The 24,575-nt window shown below is 39.4% G+C and overlaps 1 protein-coding gene across 4 annotated transcripts in view; it reads right to left on the reverse strand.

Annotated features, from left to right (window-relative positions):
* The window catches only part of PTPRG (protein tyrosine phosphatase receptor type G), a 412,532-nt gene that overhangs the window by 125,888 nt on the left and 262,069 nt on the right, over positions 1-24,575 (reverse strand). For all 4 annotated transcript variants that reach the window (XM_069811972.1, XM_069811975.1, XM_069811971.1 and 1 more), the window contains exon 5: positions 13,586-13,681. In XM_069811972.1, the coding sequence (XP_069668073.1) occupies positions 13,586-13,681 (96 nt within the window). The remainder of the gene's footprint in view (positions 1-13,585; positions 13,682-24,575) is intronic.

The raw sequence follows: 24,575 nt of genomic DNA on the forward strand, positions 1-24,575 counted from the left end.
CTCAAAAAGGACGGGTGTTTCCATCCACAACACAGGGACTACCAAGCAGCTCTACCTAGACAGGCTTAAGAGCGAGCTTTACTTCTGGCCTTTAATTCTCTGCCCAAGTTATGAGAAGAGACAAATCTAGCCATAAGGCAGGGTGGGCCGCATGCTATTAGAGAAGGTAAGCTTATTAGCTGAAATATAATAAATCTCTGTAGATATCTGGAATAGCAGAAGGCAACAGTTTGCTTAGCCATATCACTGGTAATGAGTTGGCAAGAGGAGAGCATTCCAAAACGTTAACCTAAGGCTTAATTTGACTGGTATGTACTTTGGGAGAGTACCTAACAAGACTGGTTCACCCAAGATGTGGAACTATCTGTCTGCTCATGTCTTCCACGAAATGCAGGAGGATATAAAAGCACGTGGTTTTAGCAGTTTAAAATACAAAATGCATTAAAAAAAAAAATCTTTGAAAAGTGATTGATGTAGTCTAATCATGTTTCACACAGGAGCATTTCAAATCATGTTAGATGTTTTTATAGGATCTAGATATGACAAAGGAGGTTTGCCAGGTGGCAAGGTAGGCAGGGGGGAGGAAGGAGTAAGAAAATAATTTTATGTTGACTGCTTCCAATACACAGGCATGTGCATATTGCCATACAAACCACAGACAAAATACACACAAAAAAATTACTAGCTTAGCTGTTAGGGTTATGGAGCTTTGCTTTCTAATCAATGCTTACCCATATAGCTGTTTTTAAATATTGATCTGGTAGCATGATCCTAGGGGAAAATAAATATCAAAAGGGGTGATTTAATTCAGTCATCCTGATTCTTGCATTATATGATCCTATTTCTTCAAAAACCCAGAAAGCAGTAACCTAAGTGAAGCTTACAGATCAGTTAATATATTTACAGCCTTAAAATAACATGAGACACACTATAAAATACACTGAGATTCAAAGTTAATCTCTTTTAGCAATATTCTTGCAGCAAGTAAAAATGAATTTTATGCTGAAAAAATCCGTTTTATCAGGAGCAAGACTGAGCTTTCTAATAACCAGGCTACTTTCTAATGTGTACATCATTTTACTTTACTCTTAAAGAACAGTTTGCCAAATCTCCAGTTCGGCTTCATTTGATACAGTACAGATGTTGCAAAACCAATACCTTCTTTCAGAAAGTCTCTTTCCTCTTGATAACGACTACATTACAATGCATTTTTGATGCACAGAAATGGTACGTTTACAATCAGCAACTAAATACTTTTCTGATGGAATCAGCCAGGCAGCTTTTCTTTGGCTTCTCTGTGCTCCCAGAGCTGTGAAACAGTTGCAAACACCGTAAGCTCACAGGAAAAATCCTGCTCCATCTTGCAAGCCTCTGAAAACTCACTGTTCAAGAGTGCTGTGAACAGATTTAAGCAATCTTTATTTAACACATATTTCAATTTTCAGCATAGAAAAGATAGTGATTGGCATTTGTGACTCTCATCTATCTCCAGTACAGCTTAATGTGCGTAAAAGCACATCCCAGCTTCTTTGCAGGTTTTGTTCTGGGAACTCTGATACAAGCACACCTGAACTTAAAACAAAGGAAGGTTTAATATTACTCAAACTGGAACCATTTAGCTCATTTCAGACTCATCACCTCAGTTGGATTAGTGTGCTTTTTAGTGAATCTCAGCTGTAGAAGATACGTCTGAAAGCTACTAAAATTATGCTGTAAAAGGGTTCCCAGGTTTACACACCCTCATCTCCACCCTATGAACTTGAAGATTTCTGATTTAGATTCACAGGAGGTAAAACATCAGATACAAGGATTGCTCTGGGCAAGCCGCCATCTCGGCTGCAGAATTATTTTGGGGGTAATATGCCATCAGCATTATCAGTTAAGCCATCAGCCATACACAGAAATGTCTACCTCTGTACAAAGACATAAAGAAAGGGACCAGACTAGACTCTGATTTACTTTCATTGCCTTTCTTTGACCCCTGGAAAGAAAACCACCGGCTCAGAAAACCCTCGATAATCATCTCTCCCACGCTTGTCCTGCAGCACAGAAACTACGGATGACAAAAACCAGCAACAACTCAACCCTCTGGCAGTAACCTGTAACACTGGATTTACAGTAATTTAGGATAGATAATAATTAAATTACTGAGGGACATTTTCCTGCATGCTTGCTCTGCATCATGTGCAATGCTTAGGAATTATACAGGAAACCACACATATCATTGGTAATAAATGGGGTGGTGCTTACATGGACATGCCGACCTGACACCCATCCTTGCTGTCCCCCGAAACGGATGGGCAGCACTCTGCTCCCAACCCCTCCTCTTCCCTCCCTTGCATGCTTCCACGCTTTCACATCACACACGATCTGGGAAAAATATACTGACATTTCAGTTGGACCTGTTCTGCGACTTGGCTAAGGATGGATGGGGTGGGCAGCGCAGACGAAGGCAGAATTAGGATGACTACATAACCACCTCGCTGATTGTACAAAAATGACACATTCCATTTATTTGTACAACGCAAGTCCTAAGTGATTCTCACATCTCACAGCAGCCTATTAACAAAAAGAGACTTTGTGAATGGAGTATCTGGGTAAACACTTCAAACAAATACATAAATTATGCATAGTCGGTATACTTTTTCTACCGTAGGGATCAAACTGAAACGAGACTAAAGAATTATGTTTTATTTGTATTAAAAATGTATTAGCTGCTGTCCGAGAAGGTTTTCTAGAACATTTGGTATGCTACCCAGGAAATTCTGTCTGAAGCTTGCATTGTTTATTATTGCCACTACTAGGAGAAACTTGGCACTGTTATATCTGAGAACTACAGTAATAATTCTTCAGCCAGAACAGCTTAAATTTAATAAGAAAAACTTTTTCATCCGAGCCAGAAGATCTAAAGGCAAAGGAAGCCCCAATTTTACCCATCTATTTTATATATTCAGACTTTACAACCAATCTCTCTTTTATGGCACAAAGTTAAACTAGGCAATCATTTATGAATAGATCCTGTGCTCACCTTCACTTAAAATGTGCCATAACACTAACTGGTAACCAGAGACATATGAAGACTCTACAGTTTCATGGAAGATACAGAGGATGAAAACAAGTGTAATTTTTCTAAGGAGTACACAAATACTGTGCAAAGTGCTGCAGAACTGGGCAACATGCGGACTGGAGAGCTGGAGTTTCCTGCTTGAAAAGTTAGATTTCTCTATCTACGTCCCATTAATGTAAACCACATGTAATATACTTGATTAGTCCTCTGAGAGACAAATGGGGTACGAGTCCTGGATGGCTACAGAGGATGTTTTTTGCAGAACAAGAAATTGAATTAAATTTAAAAAAAGAGGTAGGCAGACAGGCATAAAAAATTATCTTCCTGGAATCCAGGCTGGATGTTTAACAATGGGGAGAAAACAGGGACTTGTCAGAGGCAGCTGCTGCGTTTCGGAGAGAAGAGAATGGAGAGGAGATGAAGATACAGCTTTACATCTCCTTTGATTCTGTAACTAAGACCAATTCTAGCAAAACTCTCCAAAGACTTGGATAGCAAAAAATAGATGCTTTATTTCCAGCTTCTCTCTCTTTTTCTTAAACAAAAAAGGTCAAGTCAAAATGCACCCGATTTGGAACTTGTAAGAAGGAAGGGGGTGAAGCAATCGTTGCTAGCGCTGAAAGGAGAAAAGGTATTTGCAGCAAAGAAAACAACTCATGTTCAACGGCTTCTCAATGCTCAAAGACACAAAGAGAGACTCTACAAGGAGCTGTTGTCCCTTCCCCTAAAGCAGACAACGGGCGAGTGATGAGAGCCTGCGTGAAGGCTGGGGGTCCCTCCACTTTGACCCAGCTCTCATGGCATCCAGCTCTTGGTCTGCTTTGTGATGTTTGATAAAATGACAAAGTGATGCACCAACAAAGCACACCAGAGTGAAATGCAAAAAGCATTACTGTAGTTAGGGAACTAATTTGTTTTTTAGTCTAATGGTTATAATCAACAGACTTCCTGAGTATCAATCTTCCTGAACCACAGAGGGGGTGAGATTATAGACTGACGACTGTAATTTTTACATATTAGACATCTAAGTGTCATTTTCAGGAGTCTGGTAATGAAAACTCCACAAGATATTTTTCTATCAATTTAAAGATTTTTATGGCATGGCTACAACAGTGATTATTTATTTTTTTTAAGACAGGATACTTTTAAATCACAGAGAAGTAAATTACTGTGTTTAAGATGCTGACATTAGACACTATAAATATTCCTAAACTGACTCCACTTTTGAACATCAAGGGTGAGAGGAAGGAAAGGGAGGCAAAAGAATACACAAATGCATGCTGATCAAGTTCTTAGGGCAAGTTATTCAAACAAAAACACTAAAATATAAGGGGACAATTATGAGAATTAAGGCTAACAAATTGGTATGTAATTTAATGAAGCAAGTTAATAATGGCATCCCACTTGGGATTAATCGTAATACATTAATCAATTAAGAAGCATTGGGAAAGGAAAAAAGCTGCAAGTCAAAAACATTTACAATGCTGTAAACTGGAAGATAGTGATCCTGACATTCAAATGAACATTAAACTAGAAGAGCACAGAGATCTATTCCCCATGCAATGCACAGAACCAGCTCTCATTAATGGTTATGACAGATAGCTCAAGATATTGAGGAGAGACCTCATAAAATCTGCAGAGAGTATTTTTCAAATTTGTAGCGTTGTACAACTTTGGAGTCCAAGTCCTCTCAACAGCAAGGAAGTTTACAGTTCCTTCCTAGCATCAATAATTGCGATGCTTCCATTAAATAAATCAGAGCAATGGACCGTGATTTATCACAAAAAGCAAAAGTCACTCAATAACCCATCACCATTGTTAGCCACTCTCCTTGCTACTGCATCCAAACCAGAGAATCAACACCACAAGTTACGATCTCAGACTTCGCAGTTAAGAAAGCATTTGCAGTGCATTTGGGGGAAAAAAAAATCACCTAATTTTTACCTTCAATTTGAGTTTTTTCAAACACTTTGGAAGTTGCATTCCTCTAGATATATCTTGAGATTAAAAACAAAACAAAAGTCAAAGACTCTCTCTGTGCATTCTGGTATTTCATTCTGCACTGTAAAAAGAACTGCATGACACCGCTTTCTGTACAGCCCATATTCTTTAAAACTCAACCTAACAAAAAGGCTTTAATTGAAAGTATTGCATTTTGGAGGTCATCTGACAAAAAAAATCTTGCTTCCTGCTCTTCTGCCGTATTGGAAACTACCATGAACAAGTTCACAGAGCTGAAGAGAAGGGGAAGGAAGATGATTGCTTGGGCACTGAAGAAGATAAGTGCGCATAAGGTAGATTATCTTTCTACGCTGCACAGTCAGCCTGTGGATAGAAAAGTTTCAACACAGCAGGTTGCAGCCATCATGATCTAGAGACTGCAAATGCCTCTTGGCAGAACACAGGCAAGCAGAAGCAGAACGATGTGTTTGCTTCCAAGAACGATCTGTTTCAGCCGCCCTGTCAGTGTGTCTGCCTCCAAATCCAGCCCCCCTTTCGCTCACGCTTTTGTACCTCATTCCTCCAAGCACGCTTGCTCAGGATGTTCAGGCTGCTGTGTGAACACCTCTGCTCTTCGCAGTCCTACATTTAGCCACGTGGGCTCCTTCTCATGGATAAACCATGACAAATGTACAACCACGGGAATGAGAAAGCCCAAACCCTCGGTACCCTGCAAATCAAGAAAAACTTTGCTCATGTTTGTATGGGATTTGAAATGAGGGATTACCAGGAGCCCAGGCTCTGCACAGCAACCCCAGCAGCAAAGGTGTGTATCAGTGCTGTTGTCAACAGACAGAAAATTTGGAGTACCGAAGACTACTCAATGCTGGAAAAAAAAAAAAAAACCCACATGGGAAAAAAAAAGCGCCACAGGTAAAAGGGCCAGTGTTTCTTCAATGCAATTCAGCTCACTAACAAAGTCCTTGTTCCTTGAGCCTAGCAGCACTGGGCTCACAGCCCCAACCCCCGTGCTCCACAAAGCACTCGTGGCTTTTGCTCGGAGAAGTCCCAGGGCTCACACCCCAGCAGTCTGCCGCTTCCCTACCTGCTTTTCTGCTCTGCTTCAAGCAATGATCTTCAAGAAAGGGATGCAGCTCTGGCCGTCTCACAACAGCATCTCATTCCACAGCTAAAAACCTTTGGAAGCTTCTCTATTAAACTCAAGACTTCATTAGGAATTGTTTGCTTAGTACTCCCGAGAGTCAGCCTACCCATTTATGTACTAAAATAAAGGATGAAGAACCTTATTACAGAAACCTTTATTTTTAAAAAAATCTCTGCTAAACAGCAATTTTACTTTTAAACAACATCTGAAGCATGACAAATATGGACAAAGGTATGGATCAGAATAAAGTTAAAGCCTCATCGTTAAGCACCAAAATTAAAACTATATATATATATATATATTTTTACTCACAGAGCTATTCCCCATCTGTTCTCCCCTTTCTTTCTTCTTTTACATAAAATATTCAAAAATATTCATATTTCCCAAAGAAACTTTCAACAGAAGTTGGAATAAAAATCTGAATTTTGGGCTTAGTTTAAAAAATTCTTTTTGTTTTCTTTAATGGAAAGGTAGAATGTATTTTTTAGAAACAGACACTTTCCATGAATTTTTGTCTTTTACCCAAACTCAAGTTCCAGTTAAAAGGGTTTCAGTGCAAGTTTTTTGATCAGCATGAATACTTGTTAGGCACCCAAACTTGCATCTTTTGGCTACACAGACCATCTTTGGAGGCCATTCAGTGCCATTCACATACTGAACTCAACCTAAATCTAACAGACTTTAAGAAGCTCTCATCAGTTTGTATTTAAATTCTCCATGACTCAAGATCACTTTTGTCTTTTGATAATTTTATCTCCATTTATTTACTGGAAAATCAGGAGAATCCTCTTCTGCTCCAGAGATGCTTCATATTACTATACATCATTACATGTATTGTACATGTTGTTTCTCAGAAAAGGGTACTCTCAGGACTGTATTTACTGTATCTACCTATTCTGATTTGCTCATCCTTTATGTGTCAGAGTAGCTACTTTATATCTCTATTATTCTTCAACTATTTAAAGGCCCTAGTACTGTTTTCATTAGTACCAACTAATAGTTTTAAATAGCTGCAACAACTTCAAAATGCTAGGAAACTGGACTTCAGTGAGTCAGATCACATTTAAAATCGTTTTGCTTGTCTTCTATTGCATGGAGAGTTACTAGTGAATACGCATACACTTTGACAAATGTAAATTGTACTTTCCAAAGGCGTTGAATATGTAGCTTTAGCCTGCACACATTTTCATGTTATGAAGATAATAAAAAAATACCTATACTAATTACTAAATAATACTGCTAATCAATAATAATAGTTTTATTATTCATAAGCTACTATTAATAAAACACCATGGGCTCTAATGTAACCATTAAAAGAATTAATACTGTAATTTAATTTTAAGGTCTTTACATGTATCTGAAGTCTATTAAAATAAATGAAAAGCCTCTCAATGCCTCTGGATGATGCCCTGCATCTTAATGATGTTACATGTTATTTGAACTACTGCAAATCACCTTTAAGATATTGCCTAAACACTGAAGCACTGATTATGCTTTGTGTAGGTGGATATAATGTTTCAGGAAAAGTGCACACCTCCCTCTCCATTCTCATTTTCAAAATTAAGCTAGTTTTCCTCAGACCTTCAAAAAGCATTGTAGTAATGGAGAGGTGGAATTAGAGAATTGCCAGGAATCGAGACGGGGACATGGGAACCTGGTTTCCTACTGGATATGGTTTTCGCAATAGCTACTTCATCTAAATAACTTATTCACTGAATTTATTTGGTTATGTTGGAAAACACAGGAAACAGTTAATGAAAGGGAAGGAGGTGGAAAAAAGGCTTCTAGGGAAGTTAAAAGCTGAATTCTGTTATTTGAGAAATATACATTAAAAAAAGCATATTTGTGCCAAATAGTCCATGGCTTTGATGGCGTTCCACTGATTTGTTCTGTGTTTAGCTCATTTAGGTCACTGTGAAAAGTGAGCTGTTGATCACCTTCAGGAAGCACACCAAGAACTACTACCAAAAAATCTTACAAAAAGCAAAGCCACAATTATTATTTGCTTTATGAAGAACAAATCTCTGCATACACGAGTTATTAGTAAATATAAAGACATTTACACGCAAGTAACACACACATAGACCTAAAAGTTAAAAGTTCTCCACAGTTGTGTTTTTTTTTTCCCAACAACCTTAAAAAAATGTTAGTGTTGGAAAAGAGAATTAAGAATGGCATCCCAGAAAAAGAGCTGTAGAACCCTTGATTTTTATCTCACATACTTTTGAAAATACCGTTAGTTGCATATTTGCTGCCAGGTACATAATTACCTTTAAAAATCTAGTCCTGCACTGCTAAAGCTCTTGAGCGATCGAGGTATCAACATCACTCATCATTACAAAGATAATTTTAATGATGAAAGCATTGCTAAAAGTTATTTTAAAATTCATTTTTACTTTAACTTCTTTAGAGATGATTTGTCTGAGTACCTGAGATACAGTAACTAATCACTGATGGTTTTCTTTGCAAATAATAAAATAGATTTATATGCCCTCCCTGTAGGAACAAGAATTCCATCACCTCCTCCTGAATTTCTGAGCTATCGAATATTTGATGCGTGCTTAGGGAATCGGTATTGTGTCTTTTCACAGCAGTAATCAAGGAATGAAGTATTCTCTGCTGTAATGAATCTACCGCAGGCCCAAAAGATGAATATTTCAAATGCAAAAGCAATATGTTTGTTTTGAACACATTTAAGTTTGGCTTTAATAAAGCAAGTAGTGAAGTGTGCAATGAATTATATTGTTAGATGGTTAAAACAGAGCCATGCAATATGTCTGAATGCATTTAATCCAAGTAACTACTCATTTTAAATGCAACTTGCAAATATGTATTACAAGTATATATATGAACAGATGACTCGGGAACCAGTGAGAGATCTGGGCCTTCCCTTCCACTCCTGGCTTGCTTCAAAACCGGCTCAGCCTGACAATTAACCAAGGCCCGGAGCCAGAATATCATTAAGTACAAGTTGAACCTTATGCGGGCTGAAATTAAGCACGTGCACCAACTGTTCCAGTTAGGATCATTTAAATCGAGACTGAAGTGCCCTGCTGGACTGGGACCTGCTCCGTGTTTCAGCAGATCGGTGGGTCTCAATGCGCAGCCACAGGCAACTTTTAAGAGGTCCACAAAACAGTGAACCCCTGCAGACGGGTCCCGTCACTGCAGTGTTACTGTTTCTGCAAATCCAGAAGCCTTTACTGCAGACCAGGAGGATGCTGTTGGCGGGAGGTAACGGATATGTGAAGTTAAACATCTTTCACTAGCACTTTGAGAAACACCAAGTAGCCCCAATACTGGCAAAAATGGTCCTATTTTTTCTCCTGAAAAACTTGTCAGGAGGCAACGAGAAATCATTGGCATTATCTCGTTTGTCTCCAGATTTGGATTTTTGCTAAAATAACAAGTGAGTTCTCTTTAACAACAAAAATCCAAGAGCTTTTTGACTTACACTGCTGCTTGATACTCTGATCCCCTCTCCCTCTTGAAACATACCGACTTTTTTCCACAGACATTCCCACTTTAAGAAAAAAGCCGGTTTTCCCACTGATTCCCCCACCCTCAATGGGCTTTAATAACCATTATACTTGACACCAGCAGGCTGGAGTTCCCTTGTCCCCTTTTCAGCTCATTCCAGCTGAATAGCTTTTAAAATAATTTGAACTAAAAAGATCAGAGGTTCCTAAATCACTTTGCTCCTCTATTAAACTCACTGAGCCTCAGTGAGGATGAGAGAGGATCTTGAAGGAAACATCACAGCATGATGCAAGGTTTTGTTTGTTTGCTGTTTGGTTTTTGCACAGTGAAGCACCTCATTCTGCCCCAAATACACAGCTACAGAACAAAAGTCTGCAGCAGTTTTCAGCAGAACCAAATCATTTGTCGCTTTGTTATTTGCTGCACTCCCCGGTATGTACAATAGTCCCCAGCACGATGCCTGAAGTGATGCTACAGTCAGAAAAGGGACCAAGTATTATGGGACCCTTTTCCTCAACATACCTGTTCACTGTACAACTTGTACTCCAAAGCAAAAACCAGCTTCCAGAGCCCAGTTAGAGCCTTCAGGCCAGCTCATCTCATTTGCAAATTGAGAATACCTGCTATAGAGTCCCCACAGTGCTATTTTATGCGAGAACCTCTAAGTGTCTATCCACAATGAAATACAGAGATGAGCAATTATAGCAGTTTGTATATGCAAGAATTATTTCCTGATTTTAACTAGCAATTTTTTTTTATTTGTCAGGTCAACTGACCTGCAGCATGCAAACAGAATTTATCAACAGAGTTTACAATGAAAGCAATGAGAAAAGCATAGATTTAATTAGCAATTACAACAAAGTTCCAAGTGCTTCAATTATCCAAGTTCAGAACCAATGTACTTTACCTGGAAATTGCCCCTGAAACAGTGAATTCAATGAGGAAAACTCTTATATAGTCCAAGTTAAATTATTTAAAAAGGAGGAAAGAGGGTTCTTAATTATTTAATGTTTCACCAATAATTATATAGTTCAGTATAATATTCACTCACTGGAGAACCTGATTTTCAAAGGAACATTTGTGAACATCAGTCAAACAAAAAACACCTGCCAGACTATAAACTCACTCAGAGCAGTACACATTCATTCCAACACAGCATTAACGCATTAGCAAAAATCCAAGTAATAATTTCTGTGTTAAAATATTTACATAGAAAAGCACGCACAATTCAGTTTTCTAATGTGTTTGTAAAAAACAGTATGACCTGTATTGCTACAATTTTTTAAAGCTGTGTTCTAGATAAATGAGTTAGAGACGGGACTACAGCTCTGGAAAATAGCATGCTACAAAATTAGTACTTGAATAGTCAAAGCTGCCAATCAAAACGTGGCCATGGACATCTTGGGGACATTTCATTCAAAAGTTACTAAGTTTTAAAAGACAGCTTTTAAATTAGTTGCATGAAATACTAGCCATGGTAAGCTTATCGAATGGGGCCCTGGGGAGCAAGGCTAAAGGAACAGCAAGTATTTCTGAACAAAACTGTTTTTCCAAGTCGTGGTTCACCAGCTCCAGCACACCATACACAGCTTAGGGAACTAAAACGGTGCCTTGGTCAAACACAGTACAGATCTGCAAAGGATTGTCACCATCAATTAATAACCCTATCTACCAAAGCTCAAGCTCTATGGGACAAACTCTAGAAAACTCTCATAATGGCCAAAATAGAGCTTGCCACACTGAAGTCCTTAGAGGTTACTTCTACGGGCCAGAATACAGCACATGCCCTTCCAGAATAGGGACTTTGGGCTTTACAAATCTTCCTTGGCAGCCTTCTGCCTTGGAGCAGAGCCACCCAGAAGGAAGACCTGATACACTCAGAAGTTTAACAGCATGCCACTGATTTATCATTTCAACCCAAAGGCAAAGAAAAAAAAAAAAAAAAAAAGAAAACCATTTCCTTGCAGCTGCAAAACAGGTTGTCCCTGGGTCACTTTGCCAAAAAACTACCTTACCCCCACTCTCTGGAAGAGATCAGAGACTGTTTATTAGTAATGGCTTCAGATTTCATGGCTCCTGGAGCAGAGGAGCCCAGCTGCACCATCATCCAGACTTTACAGCCTAATGTCCTGTGGCCTGCAGGGCTAGAAATGATGAAAAGTATAGATTTCTGCTTCCCTGAGGGGACCGTGACACTCGATTGTGGTCTTAAAGAGCCTGAGGTCTCTTACAATCAAAGATGGCTTTTTAAACAGCATTACAGACTATTTTAGGTTATTTTTAGTGAGTTTAATGGTCCCTTGGAATCGTGCAAAGTGGGACTTGCAGTAAGTGCAGCACCTGGCTTTGCAGGTGGGGAATACAAAACACCGTCCCACTACAATTTTAAGATCCTCTAAAAACAGGGTTTATGGAATAAATGTCACATACAGACTAGGAAATAGTGCAACATGGGGCAGTGCTTCTCATGGCTTATGTGAAGCACATCAGGATAATTTAGCAATTAAATAAATTCCAGACAGACGATGCCACAACATGTACTGCACACCATGGCATAACACATGCTTCTCCTGACACGGCACATGCACATAATATGCAGCTCTTCACTGTGGTATAAATCAAGGAACAGTGCCTTTGGTTGTTCTGTTTCTAAACTTCTGTCTTGTAAGGCCAAATTCAATTTGCCCAATGCTTCCCACAGCACATCAAGATTAAGAAGTCTGGGGAATCATCCTGCTATGCCACTGTAAATTATCGCAGCTCCATCAACTTTACCCTAACATGAAACACCACAGAAGTGCTCAGAATTCAACAGTGATGAATTTAACATGCCTACTTCCACTAGCCTGATGTCAGCAGAGTTACAGCAATTTATGCAATACAAGGATCTGTCCTTTTCTCCTTATCAAAGCATTTGATCAAAATCAGTGACATGGAAGAAGACAACCTTACTTAATTTGAGCAGGAGAGTTAGGCTTGTCACTCGAACATCGTAAGAAAAAGGGAGGTATTTACATATGGGTACTTGCATATTCTTTTTTATCCAGCTTCATAAAGGTAACAGTAAGATCATTTTCTTCCGCAGTAAAAACTAGTGTGAAACCTCACAGAGGACCAGCATTTTCTCTTGCCTTTCCCTCTCTCCTCCCTTTTGAAAAAGCAACACTTTGAGATATTTCAAATCTTCATTAGCTGCTTCTCTGCCTGTGACAGCCTGGTGTTATGGAGTTGCTCTCCACAGCCCTCCATTCAATTCACCCTCGAGTCAGAAAGGAAAAACTCCGTTTCTGAAGCAACGTGACAAAAAGCCCACATTGCTGAGCACCACTGCCATGTGGCTTGACCTGCCAGCCATCGCGAGCAGCAGTCTTTACCCCACACCACAGTTCTCGAGCGTGTCGAACCAACAAATGAGCTAACCGAGCAGTCACGCTCTTGAGGATGCATTTTAAAAAAGGGATGCACAAATTCACTCATTCGGAAACTTGGTCTGTTTAAGAACTTGTTACTATGACAATTTAGAAGAAGCTGCTACAGATAAGATTGATGAAACTTATTGATTAATTTTCTCTCAAGCTATGTTTGAATTTTAAGTTTTCTCTAAACAGAACCAGTTCATGTTCATTTGTTAGTATTCCAGGGACCACAGCAATGTGCTTCAGTAGTGAAGGAAGTTCCGTGATAAATGTGTTCTCCAATCTGCATCTGTAAAGTAGCTATAAAATCAGAACAATTCATGCAAAATTTTTCATTATGTTCTTAAATATACTTATTTACATTTTAAATCACACATAGACAATATGAAATATCTTTCACTTAGACAGGTGGGAACAAGAAAACAGATGCACCCATTAAGCTTGAAACAATTCAATGAATTAAATAGTACTTGGTGAATGCTTTGCTTTATGGATATAGCCCTTGTTTAAACTTACTTGAAAAAACACGGCCATGGCTCCTACTACCCTGTTTTCTAGAACTGCTGTTCCAAAACTGTCAAAGTCATCAGGATTGTAGAAGTAAATCTGCATCTGTAAAAATTAAAAACAACAACAAAATCACATTAGTGTTGATTCATACAGCTTTCAAATGAGGTAATGCACACACGTTGTATGTAAACCCAGTGCTATGAACCTCAGATAAAGGAATTCTGCTGAACAATATTGTTTAACTAGCATCTTGATTAATAGCATGACTGCCCTACTGGGACAGTAACCAGGGAACAGAGTCAATGCAATGCATTTTAATACCAAACCCAAGGATAAACAGTATGGTCAGTCTGTTTAGATGGTAAACTTTGTGCTTTCTGCCAGATCTCTTCATTTCTTTGCTCATTGCAGGCTCAGCTCCTGCTCTGTTAAATGTGCTAAACATATTTATCTCAAAAACCATAGAGAATTTTTGAAAAGGATTTCAACATTTAGAGTTATTCCTTTACTCCTAAAGCAATTTGTAAGATAAAAGTCTGTCTCTGTAGCAATGCATTTTTATGAGCCTCTGATATTCAGGACTATCAGTTAGGGTCAGACTTCTCTGACTTCAGTTAAATTTCATGACTTTTATTTCCTAAGCCTTAGTACTCAGCAAAAAGTATGAGACAAAACCAGACATTTTGATGGTATTTTAGGATGATAAATATTAATAATTAGGCAAATCCAAAGTGAAAGCAGGTGAGAACAATGATTACCCCAAAATAGCAAATGTCTGAGTTACACAAATATAGGAGGACTGAGAAATAGCTTCCTTCATACACTCTCCACTGTTGAACAATTCCACTTCACTACACACACATGCCATGCATAAGGGCAACTCACAGGCCCGTGGGCGCTACTGCTCTTAATTTCCTGTATGGCTCTTGTTCTATTTACCACATTAGCTGATCTCCCACTTCTGCCAGCCGTCCTAACACACTGCTGCTTCTCCAGCAGTTGCTCAACCTCTCCATTCCCAAAGAAGCCCCTAGTGCTAGTCCATCTGCATCAGCCATGATTTGCTCCAAAGGATCAGGTTTACATCCAAAACATGCAATGCTCCCTTCTCAACATGACACCGTGCAGGTGTGTATATTTTCACAGAATAAATTCAGTATTGGTAACCATTTGTTGTACGCGTGCTCTACGTGTTACAAATTAAAAACACGTGCCTGATGGTAACAGCCAAACCCAAGAACTGGACTTTGCAGCGGTTGCTCTTGGGGGCTGTTCAGGGATCTTCTGGGACAGATTTCACAATCCAAACCAGCGCTGGCGCATGCGTGGGGGCAACATTACTGCAGGATGGTTGGCCAACGCACACACTCACTCGTGCACATTGACTCCAGCAAAAAAATCTGTTCCTGGCTATGAGACAGGACTGGGACCCATCAGGCTTCTCAGCCCCTGGCCTCTTGCCTGAACCTGCACATTCGCTCCTGCTTCTCTGCTGCCCATCACCCATTATCTGACCTATTCAGGCTTTTCACAGCATTACTAGGTGATAAGAAATAGCCACATAGTACATAGTTAAATGGAGATGTAAGGTCTAGCTGAGACTGTCCATGCCTCCCGACACACTGCCGGTCTGACCATTGCTCCTGTCTGCAAGTCCGTCTGCAAGCAAATGCTCTGCTGGCACCAGTGATTTGTTTGGGACTGTTTGGGTTTTTCCAAGATTGTGCTGCATGACAAATCCTACTGTTTTCACAAATGCAAGTATTTTTCCCATATCCTGAAATTTTGTATATTGCCAGATGAGATGATACCCTTTTATCTTGCTCAGGTATGTTCCTACTCATATTTACTGATTCCCAGGCTTCTGACTGTACACATTCGCTGTAATGTATAATATTGGCAAAGTACCTATACATCCAATAAAACATCACCTTATAGAGAAAAGGCCAAGATGAAGATCAGTCTCTTCAGAGGTAGCGGTACTTTTTTCAGCAGGAGGATAAAATAAGACCACACTCCAAATGACTCACAAAAAAAGGAAAAATTGTCTGGCACTCACTCGAGCTTCATAAAATTTGAAAGTAATTTCCTTCCCCTATTTTGGCCTTCCTATTCCCAGTGTATTCACAGCACACAAAGAGACGCTGGTGATACCTCACAAAGTTGGTGGTGCCTCCAGGTTCTGCCATCTCATCCTTTCAACAAATGTAGACCGAGGTACAGCCATTCATTGATTTAGAAATTAGAGACAGTTTGTTTCAGGTAGAATTGCTTAAACTTCAATTTAGCCAGCACAGACAAAAGCTCACAAAACACTCACAAATTACATTTTACTCCCCTTTAAAATAAAGTCTAAAATTAGGTATACCTTATATAAAACACTTCACTATATAGTCCTCACAGGAGTTTATGAAGAAAAGTATCACTGAGTGAGTTCAGCATATGCCAAAATCATTTTGGATCAATTTTGCTCACGGCATTTTAAGGAAATTAATTTTTACAATACACTTTTGGATAGCAGTGCAAAGGGCTTTGGTAAAAAAGTGCTTAATTCAGATCCCTCGTCTCAGCAGTGCAGTTTCACAGACTAATCAAGAACCACACTCTGCCTTGATTACCATACACATTGAAACATTTTACCACTGCTCCCTGGTGTTTTTCCAGAGAGCGTGGTTCCTCTCTCTGCATCCATCAAGTCAAAGGGAACTGTCTTGTATGAAAAATTATCGTCATCTGTCATACAGTAGCTTCCTTATGTGTTCATACAGCTAGAAGGAACATTTTAGGAGTAGAATCTCCCAGGAATTGCTATTATATAATTTACACACGCGTACACTGCAAAAACAATGTTAAGAAGATGGTAAAGTTACATCCTCAAAGCTGCATGGTTCAGGCTGCTTATAAAACCACACCTGGACACCACTGAGCATTAGTAATATCACAATTTTCTAATTATGTGATCATATATTGTTCTCTTCCATAATACAGTCTCACCTGTTTTCCCCAATTTACAATAAAATGTGAATGTATCTAACGTTTTTTGTTCTTTTATACATAATATACATAATATTGAATGCATTTATCAGTAGATATTTAATTCAGTATTTTCTAAGGATGGCATAATATTCTTTATAGACAAATCGGGAATAAGACAGTTAACAATAAAATTAATTTCACCACATACTTAAGTGACCTAAACATGCTAGAAAATGTTCATTATTACTCTTTATTATATAATTAGTATATACAATATATGGTGCATTTTGCATATAAATGACTTCTACTGTCTCTGCATGGTACATACAAAGCAGTAGTACAGAATGCAACAAAGGGGCATTTAAGCTAAAGAAAATTTGGATCTTATTATAATATGCTATTTCTGAAATGCAGAAAGGAGCATCATCTAAGCTTGTACATCCAATCTGAATTGTGGCACTGCCTGATTTCAGCACCATAAACCATCATTTTCTTGTATATTTTTGCATGTGATTTCACAATGGCGTCTATTTTCCAAAATAATAAAAAAACCCAATAAATACTTTTTTAAAGGCTCTGAACCCCTTAGCAATGGGAAAGCCTGAAATACCCTTTGTAGTTTCTATAGCGTTGACACTAACTGTCTGCAGTCAGAATGCTCTGTTCCACACATCCCTGCTGATAGTGCTCCAAATAGCCTTCCCGGTGGTATAGGTCCCGGAGGGCATAAGAGTCCTGTTCTCTATGGCACAATATACTAGATTTATAAGTCTTCCACATCTAGCCCCATTACAACTAACAAGGTTGGGAAAGGCTTACACAGACTTCCTTAGTCTCAGATGTGCAACACAGCAGTATGCTTGCATGTACCTTGTAAAGACCTATTATAAAAAACATGTAGTGTCCAAGCAACTTGAAATTTTCAGTATTTTGATAAGGCTAAGCTGAAACAAACCATCCCTAGCGACGCAAAGCACTTTTCTTGCAGGAAGAATCTTTCCATCCTAAAATGCTACCAACAACTACTGCAGCTACAGAGCTTTACCAAGGCAGGGAGAGGGCAAGAGTTTGCTTTTAATGGAAAAACTTCATGCTTTGACACTCTTCACACTCTAAAAGAGTAGAATTGTTTTCACTCAAACTTGAGAGAGATTTGCTGTACAGCACAGATTAAGCCTGAAAAAATCTCACTGAAGGGGAAAACCTTCAGAATGTTACAAGTGCCTTAAAACAGAGGATTAGAGAGAAAACACTCACTCTGCCATAACCCAGGAGATAATTGCCAGTCACCCTATAAAACCATGTAATGTTTTCTAGTCTCTTCTGTCCAGGAAGATCCAGTGCCCAACCATTACAGTTTCCAAGCACTCCAGGCCTTTTTCCAGCTGACAACACTTACACAAATGAATACACCACATACATCCAACACCTGACTAATTCCCTAGCCTGGAGCATCTTTGCCTCCATGCTCCTACCAGCTACAACACCCCTCCACCATGCCCTGGGGCAGGCAAGCCCCTCCTCCTTGGGGTCAATCTACTTTCTGCAGAAACACCTTTCTGCAATCATGTTCTTCCAACCTCTACAGAAATCTAGTGTTCCCCAGACCTGGCAAAATATCAGGCCCTGCTCTGCACTTAAAAGATTTTGACTCAAAACTGGGCTGCCAGCACACTGATCTGGGGAGGACAGGCTGTCTAAAACGTGCATGTGTACTACTGAGAAATACTGCCCACCAGAGATCAGTTCTGATCTTCTTAACTACAATTGCCTCTGAATGACTAAACCCTCTTTATGAAATGCCACTGGCTTGCAAAAACTGAGCCTGCTTCAAATGAATGACTTCTCCCCACCACACATCCATAAATAAAAGGCTCCGGCTCTCTGCTCAGATGCTCCTCTGCTTGGCAAGACCGACATCCAGACAGAAATCACCATTCCTGTGCATGACATCTTTTTGCTCTTATTACCCCACTACAAAGACAGAAAGTTTACATCCAATACAATCATGGCTAAACTCATTCAGCACTTATGAGAGAAAAGCCACAATGAGCATTTGATAGATCCCAGAAGATGTGAGCGAGTTCAAAGCAATTCTAAGAGACTGGAAACCAAGCAAGTAAATTTTCCATAGACAGATGCCAAGTATTTTAAAAATAAATAATTGAGACTTTTAAATTGGGCTGCTATCACCCTGTGCAACCTCCTACAGCAGATTTCTCTTTAGATTAAAAAATGAACAAAGGCTTATTGTGCTGTCACAGATGTGGAGTACAGAATATTCAATAGTATCAGGAATTCTGGTAGAAGGGAAAAGATCATCAGAATTAGCTTTCCGCTCATTTCCTTCCAGCAATCCAAAGACTACCATGCAATTTAAAGCTTAAAAAAAAAGGGGTGGGGTGTTTATAGGCCAGCTAATTTTTTGATGAATCAGGCAGCAAGACACAGAGGCAACAGCTATGTGGTTTATTACATACTGCTTTAGAGACTATTTTCAGAGGAGCAAAACACACAGGCATCACAGGTAGATTGCAAATCTTTGCAGAGTGGCGAAACAAAAATTTTGAAATGTTTGCTTTAAACGATGGAGTTAATCACTGAATATACTAATTCTTAATTAGTACCTTTGCTGCTTATATTATAAGAATAAATTATTCTCAGCCACTTTTACAACTGGATTTAAAACCTCTCACACAAAACAAATTCTGTGCTAAGATTATGAATCATACATGATTTTTCTTAATTGAAAGCTCGTATGTAACTTACTTCTGCTTTAAATATGTGCATAGATTTCTAGTGAACTGGATGATGTGATCCATTTGGCTGGAATAAAAATTTTCTACACACATAATGTAATCTTCACCGCAGCACTGAAAATTCAGAATAACTGTCCTGCAGTCTGTGTGTTTACTGGAGTGTAAGATGTACACTGGGGCAATAAAATCTGACGTTTGACTTCTCATTATATAATCTTTAAAAAAACCCATGAAACTTACCATTTATAACATATTCAAAATCTGCTTAGAAAAGGGGGGGGGGGGGCAAATCGTGATGTTTTCCAGTTCTCCTACTAGAGCTTGATGTAATAACATAGAGTATACTGCATTCTTTTGAAAAGATAAAGTTGAACAGGAGCAGATAATGGCATGTTTTTCCTGCCTAGTCTATTATTCATCAGTGAATTTTTAACTATAGTTAGGCAGGTACAGAGATGTATTTTGAATGTCATAACTTAGTATTTTACAGTGCCTAAAAGTGTGCTGGGTAAATTGCAGAACAAAGAGTCAGACAGGGTCTTTGCCCTAACGTAATTGCAGCTTGATAATGAATACAATGCTAGGCTGAAAAAAATGAAAGGAGTTGAAACAACAGGAAGAGCAAAGATCATACAAGTGAAATAACAGAATTAACTCAATTTAGACATTCACATGCCTTAGAAGCATGGTAAATTTCCCTTTAATCTTTTTTAATAGTAAGCATTAATTATTGCTTTGTTGTCTACAAACAACGCAGTAGGTGTATCTATGTCATAAGTCGAGACTATGTGATTTCATAGTTGTTTTCAACCTGAAAGTTGGTAGTTGTTGCACGTTCCGCCCCTAACTCCGAATGGTGTTTAAACCTGTGAGTGGTCCAGTAGCAGCCCAGTAGAAACAGAGAGGCAACACGATGCTCGTAGGATTGCCCTGGGCTTCATTGCATTGTTGGATCATGGCCATATCACTCAGTATCTTGAGCGTTAAAAGTCCTGAATGTTAAGAGAGAAGTACCTTGGCAAGCCAGAAACTTCCCTGATTTCTGCTGCCAGAAATAAATATCCCTTAGGCCCACTCCCATCCCAAACAAGAAAATCCATCTCATGTATGTACACTGAGTCATTACACAACGAAGGCATATTTGATGCTAAAAAGCTGTATGTTGCATTCATTTGTATTTTCGTAATAGGAAAATAACGGTTTCAGTGTTTATGCTTTCCATAACATGAAACTTTTTTGCAATTGCTTTGTACTCCGAGTAACAGCCACATGATTCACCATGAAATGAAGTCTGGAAAATCGTTTTGGATAAATGGAACTATAAATTCAATAGAATTTCCATGACAACATAGATTGCAACACTCCGCCACAAGTAAAATGTTATAAATCATTCAAAACCAACAAAAAATCAGCAGTAAGTCTTCTCTTTCACAACACACAAGACCCCTGAATTATAGAGCTGTGGTTATTACCTCCCCATGTAGTGCCTCTCATTTCTGATTCTCTTCCTTGTTACAAGTGTTGTTTCATATCTGACCTCCTTCCAAACACAGGAAATAATAATACTAACACTTTAAAACTAAGATGTAAACAAGAATTGAAGCATAATGAGCAGGAGGCTTTTTTGAACCTTTCTTCCTTTTCTCATCTTCTAAAAATGTTTAAATATCTTCACCCTGTGCTAATTATACCTGTGTATCCAGATACATCACAGCATCTTGTTAGACTCACAAATTTAGGAGGCTCTTTTTCTGGAAACGTGGGTGGTAAGTGTACAATAGGGTGCTCAGTCAGCTCGTAAAAAGGATGTGAACCACATGTCCAAGGGATGGAAGAGATCCAAGGAGAGGCGGAGGTAAAAATAAAAAAAGGATAAAAGATTACACCACACAATATTGCTCATTCGTACCCCTCCATCAGAGAGTTCCTGACATACGGTATTTCACTTAAAGTCCCAGGATCTGGAATAAAGTGATTCCAGGAGGCCCTTCACTGCAATTTAAAAATCACTGTGGCTGTTGCCTTCATGCCTATGAGAAAAACTGAATATGCGAAGTTCCTTCCCTCCTAAAAAGATTAAGAAGCCCATAAAACCAAATGAGAGACAAATAGCTCAGTATTTTGATTTGGGTACAAGTAGGAGTATGTCTTAGGAATGAGGTCTTTTGGTAACCTGAGAAGCAGCAGCAGTCTACTAGTCCTTGGATTGCAAAGGCTCATCTTCCCATACTACTAGAGAGTTTCTGCTATCTTGCATAAATCACTGCCCATTTCTGGGCCTCATTTCCTCATGTGTAAACCATGGTCATTGCCCATCCCTCCTTTAACTGGATGTTTTATGAAGAAAAATATGAAAGATTGGAAATAAATGGGAAGAATCACAAGCAGTTGAAAAACATGTGGAACGAAATACCATTTGGAGTGGTGTTGGAGAAAAAAACTTTGGGGTTGCTGTTTATTTGCTTGATATTGCAATAAGGAAGAGGCACACAAGTACCTCATGGAGACAGTACATTGCCTCTTAATACTGGTACAAACTTCAGAACAGCTCGTATCTGACATAGAGCTGAAGTCACAGGAGTTCAGTGCAGACACTTTTTGCAGGGTGCTGCACCCACATACCCAAGGGCGTCTTCCCAGGCTCCTGGAGGTCAGCTGGGGTCTTTCACTGGTCTTTAGCTCCGCTACCAGACTCTGACTCTGCCAGAGACTTTTTGGTTTATTTACCAAGCAGTTCTGAGTCTCACTGACAGTGGCTTTGTCTAATCGTGGCACATTCCAAATGAGATAGCAAGCGCATGCATGCGGGAACATGCAATGCTGAGACTCCCATTTCAGCGAGAGACAAACTTTGCTTTCTAAAACTGTCCAAACAGAAAAATTAGAAGCAATACTTAGCTGCTGGCGGGGGTGAAAAACTGAAACAGGCAATTTAGGAAGTGGCTAAGCACCAAATGCCACAGCAACTAAAAACAAGCCGGATGGACTGACTATATGAACAGAATAGCTCTGAACTCAACCCAAAAGTGACTGTTTCAGATGTCGTCTTCAACTCTTTCCCATTGTCTTCCTATAAGCAGAACTAAACTACTGAAGAAAGAGTTTTAAACCTCACAATACTCAAACTGTCCATATTTTAGCTCATCTTTCAAGAATCCTTTTACTTTCTTAAACATCAAGAAGTGCTGCCAGAATAGAGAGAACTGCTGGGATTTCCTAGCAAAAAACACTTCAGCGCTCTTCAGGGAAAAGAAAGGAGCTGCACTTTAAAAATAAACCCTACAAAAGCACACTTTTCCTAGCATGTGTGATTAATACAATTTCATATACCATTCACTTTAAAGATACACTAGCACAAGTATTCATTCCTATGAGAGCTCACATCTTAGCGCAAATTATTCTTTTTGTACTGTGGAATTCAGAACATCCTGTGTGGTTTATTTGGTTTTTTTGTGTGGTTGTTTTTGGTTTGTTTTTTTGTTTTGTTTTTTTTTTTTTTAAATGGGAGAAGGCGAGTTCTTCCAGGAGGTTTAATGATCTTCAGAATGCCTCAGAACAAATTTTGAGATATTTATAGTTTTGTTGCATCTCTGGATTCAAAGCCATGCAGCAGATGGGGGACGTTTTCAGAAGCATTTTGCTGGGCGAAAGGCCATTCCTATCTCTGAGGGGATGTGAAATCCTCCGGGCTGTACACTTGCAGAGCTATTTTTATTTATGAACTGTGAAGTACACGGGCAATTACAGCAGAACCAGTCCATGAGAAGAGCTTACTTGGAGGGCTTCATAACAGAGGGTAAAAATAATATGGGCTTTCCCATATTTTGCAGACTACGCATCTATCTAGGGCAGCATCATAATCCCAAAGACAGAGCAAGCAGGGTGCTCAGCATCAGAGGTCTCAGTAGCTACTTGCGGATTACTGGAGGAAGGGGGACAGCCCTGCACTGTGGGGACAGCACTAGCTCTGCCGCAGACGTCCCCTTTGAACACAAGAGGGATTTTTCCAATGCAACTGCTTAATATGGGTGTTTCCCTTCAAGTTTCTCAAAAGGGCTTAATATGCAATGAGTGAGTACACTATATATATCCTTTCTAAAACTCAGGAAATACCTTAAACTGAAATCCTTCCCCACCATGGGGTGCCTACCCAAATTCCCCAGTCTCTTGGAAAACCTTGCACGTAATATCTCTCTACTCTGTCTCTAATTTTCTAGCTTTCTTTACCCTTATCCTCTGACTGTTTTACCAGAGTACAAAGTGAAGTCTGCACACATCTGAAGTGCAGTGCTAAGAAATTTGTAAACTTCTGGTCTTAGCAACTTTGTGTACAGACATACACAGAGTAGCTGAATACACCACCTTAATGGCATCACCTTGTTAAGGACATGATTCTGTATTAACACTAGCAAATCAAAAAGAACTGGACTTCAGCACAGCAGGAAGCAAAATATTCAAGTAAGCAGCAAAATTGACGGAAAGGTTAAAGTGCTAGAAATTGTGTAGCCTTTTAAAGTTAAAACCTTGTCCACTGTCACATCTGCAAACCCATTTGCAAACACATTCTGTAACAGTCCTTTGCTAAACGTCAGTTATTCTTCCACACCTCTGAAGCAGAAACACAAATCTAACTCTCACCCCCTTCCACGCTCACACATCGGTACCTGTCTGCAGATGCCATGTCGAGACTCCCCGGTGCACCTGACTCTGCTGCTCGCTCATGGCATCACCTTATATAATGTGAATAAAACAACCTCTCAGCTTTAACGCTTCCAATTTTTTAAAGGCTCATTACGTTGAAAGAAAAGCATATTGAATTTCTTTGGACTCCTGATGAACACAACAGTGCTACCAGACAGGCATTTGAGTCCAAATTTTACAGGCTTGGTTCAGTACAGTTTTCAGTATACGCTCTTTGTGGGAGGCATGCACAGTTGTGTCCCTGTGCAGCCAGGCTCTGTGCCAGCTTTGTCCCTTCCCTCTACTCCGCATTTTAATAATAGAAACGAGTCTCAAGCCAGAAAGTCACATTTCCACCCTGGCTTACACCTGTGTATTTCTGAAAGCACCTCTTCTGCCTCAGCATCTCACATTTGAACAATTCACCTGGGTAATGGACACCACGTAAGTTCTGGTTTTTAATATGACAGCTGCTGGCTTTTCTCCAGACTCTGGGTGTTTTTGGCTCTAGAAGTGCTCAACCAAATTAATTCATGCTCATGCCACCGCTGTCTCCACCAGCCCAGACACTTGGATTGCGC

Source organism: Haliaeetus albicilla, chromosome 24, assembly GCF_947461875.1.
Source record: "Haliaeetus albicilla chromosome 24, bHalAlb1.1, whole genome shotgun sequence".
NCBI classification, from domain to species: Eukaryota; Metazoa; Chordata; class Aves; order Accipitriformes; family Accipitridae; genus Haliaeetus; species Haliaeetus albicilla.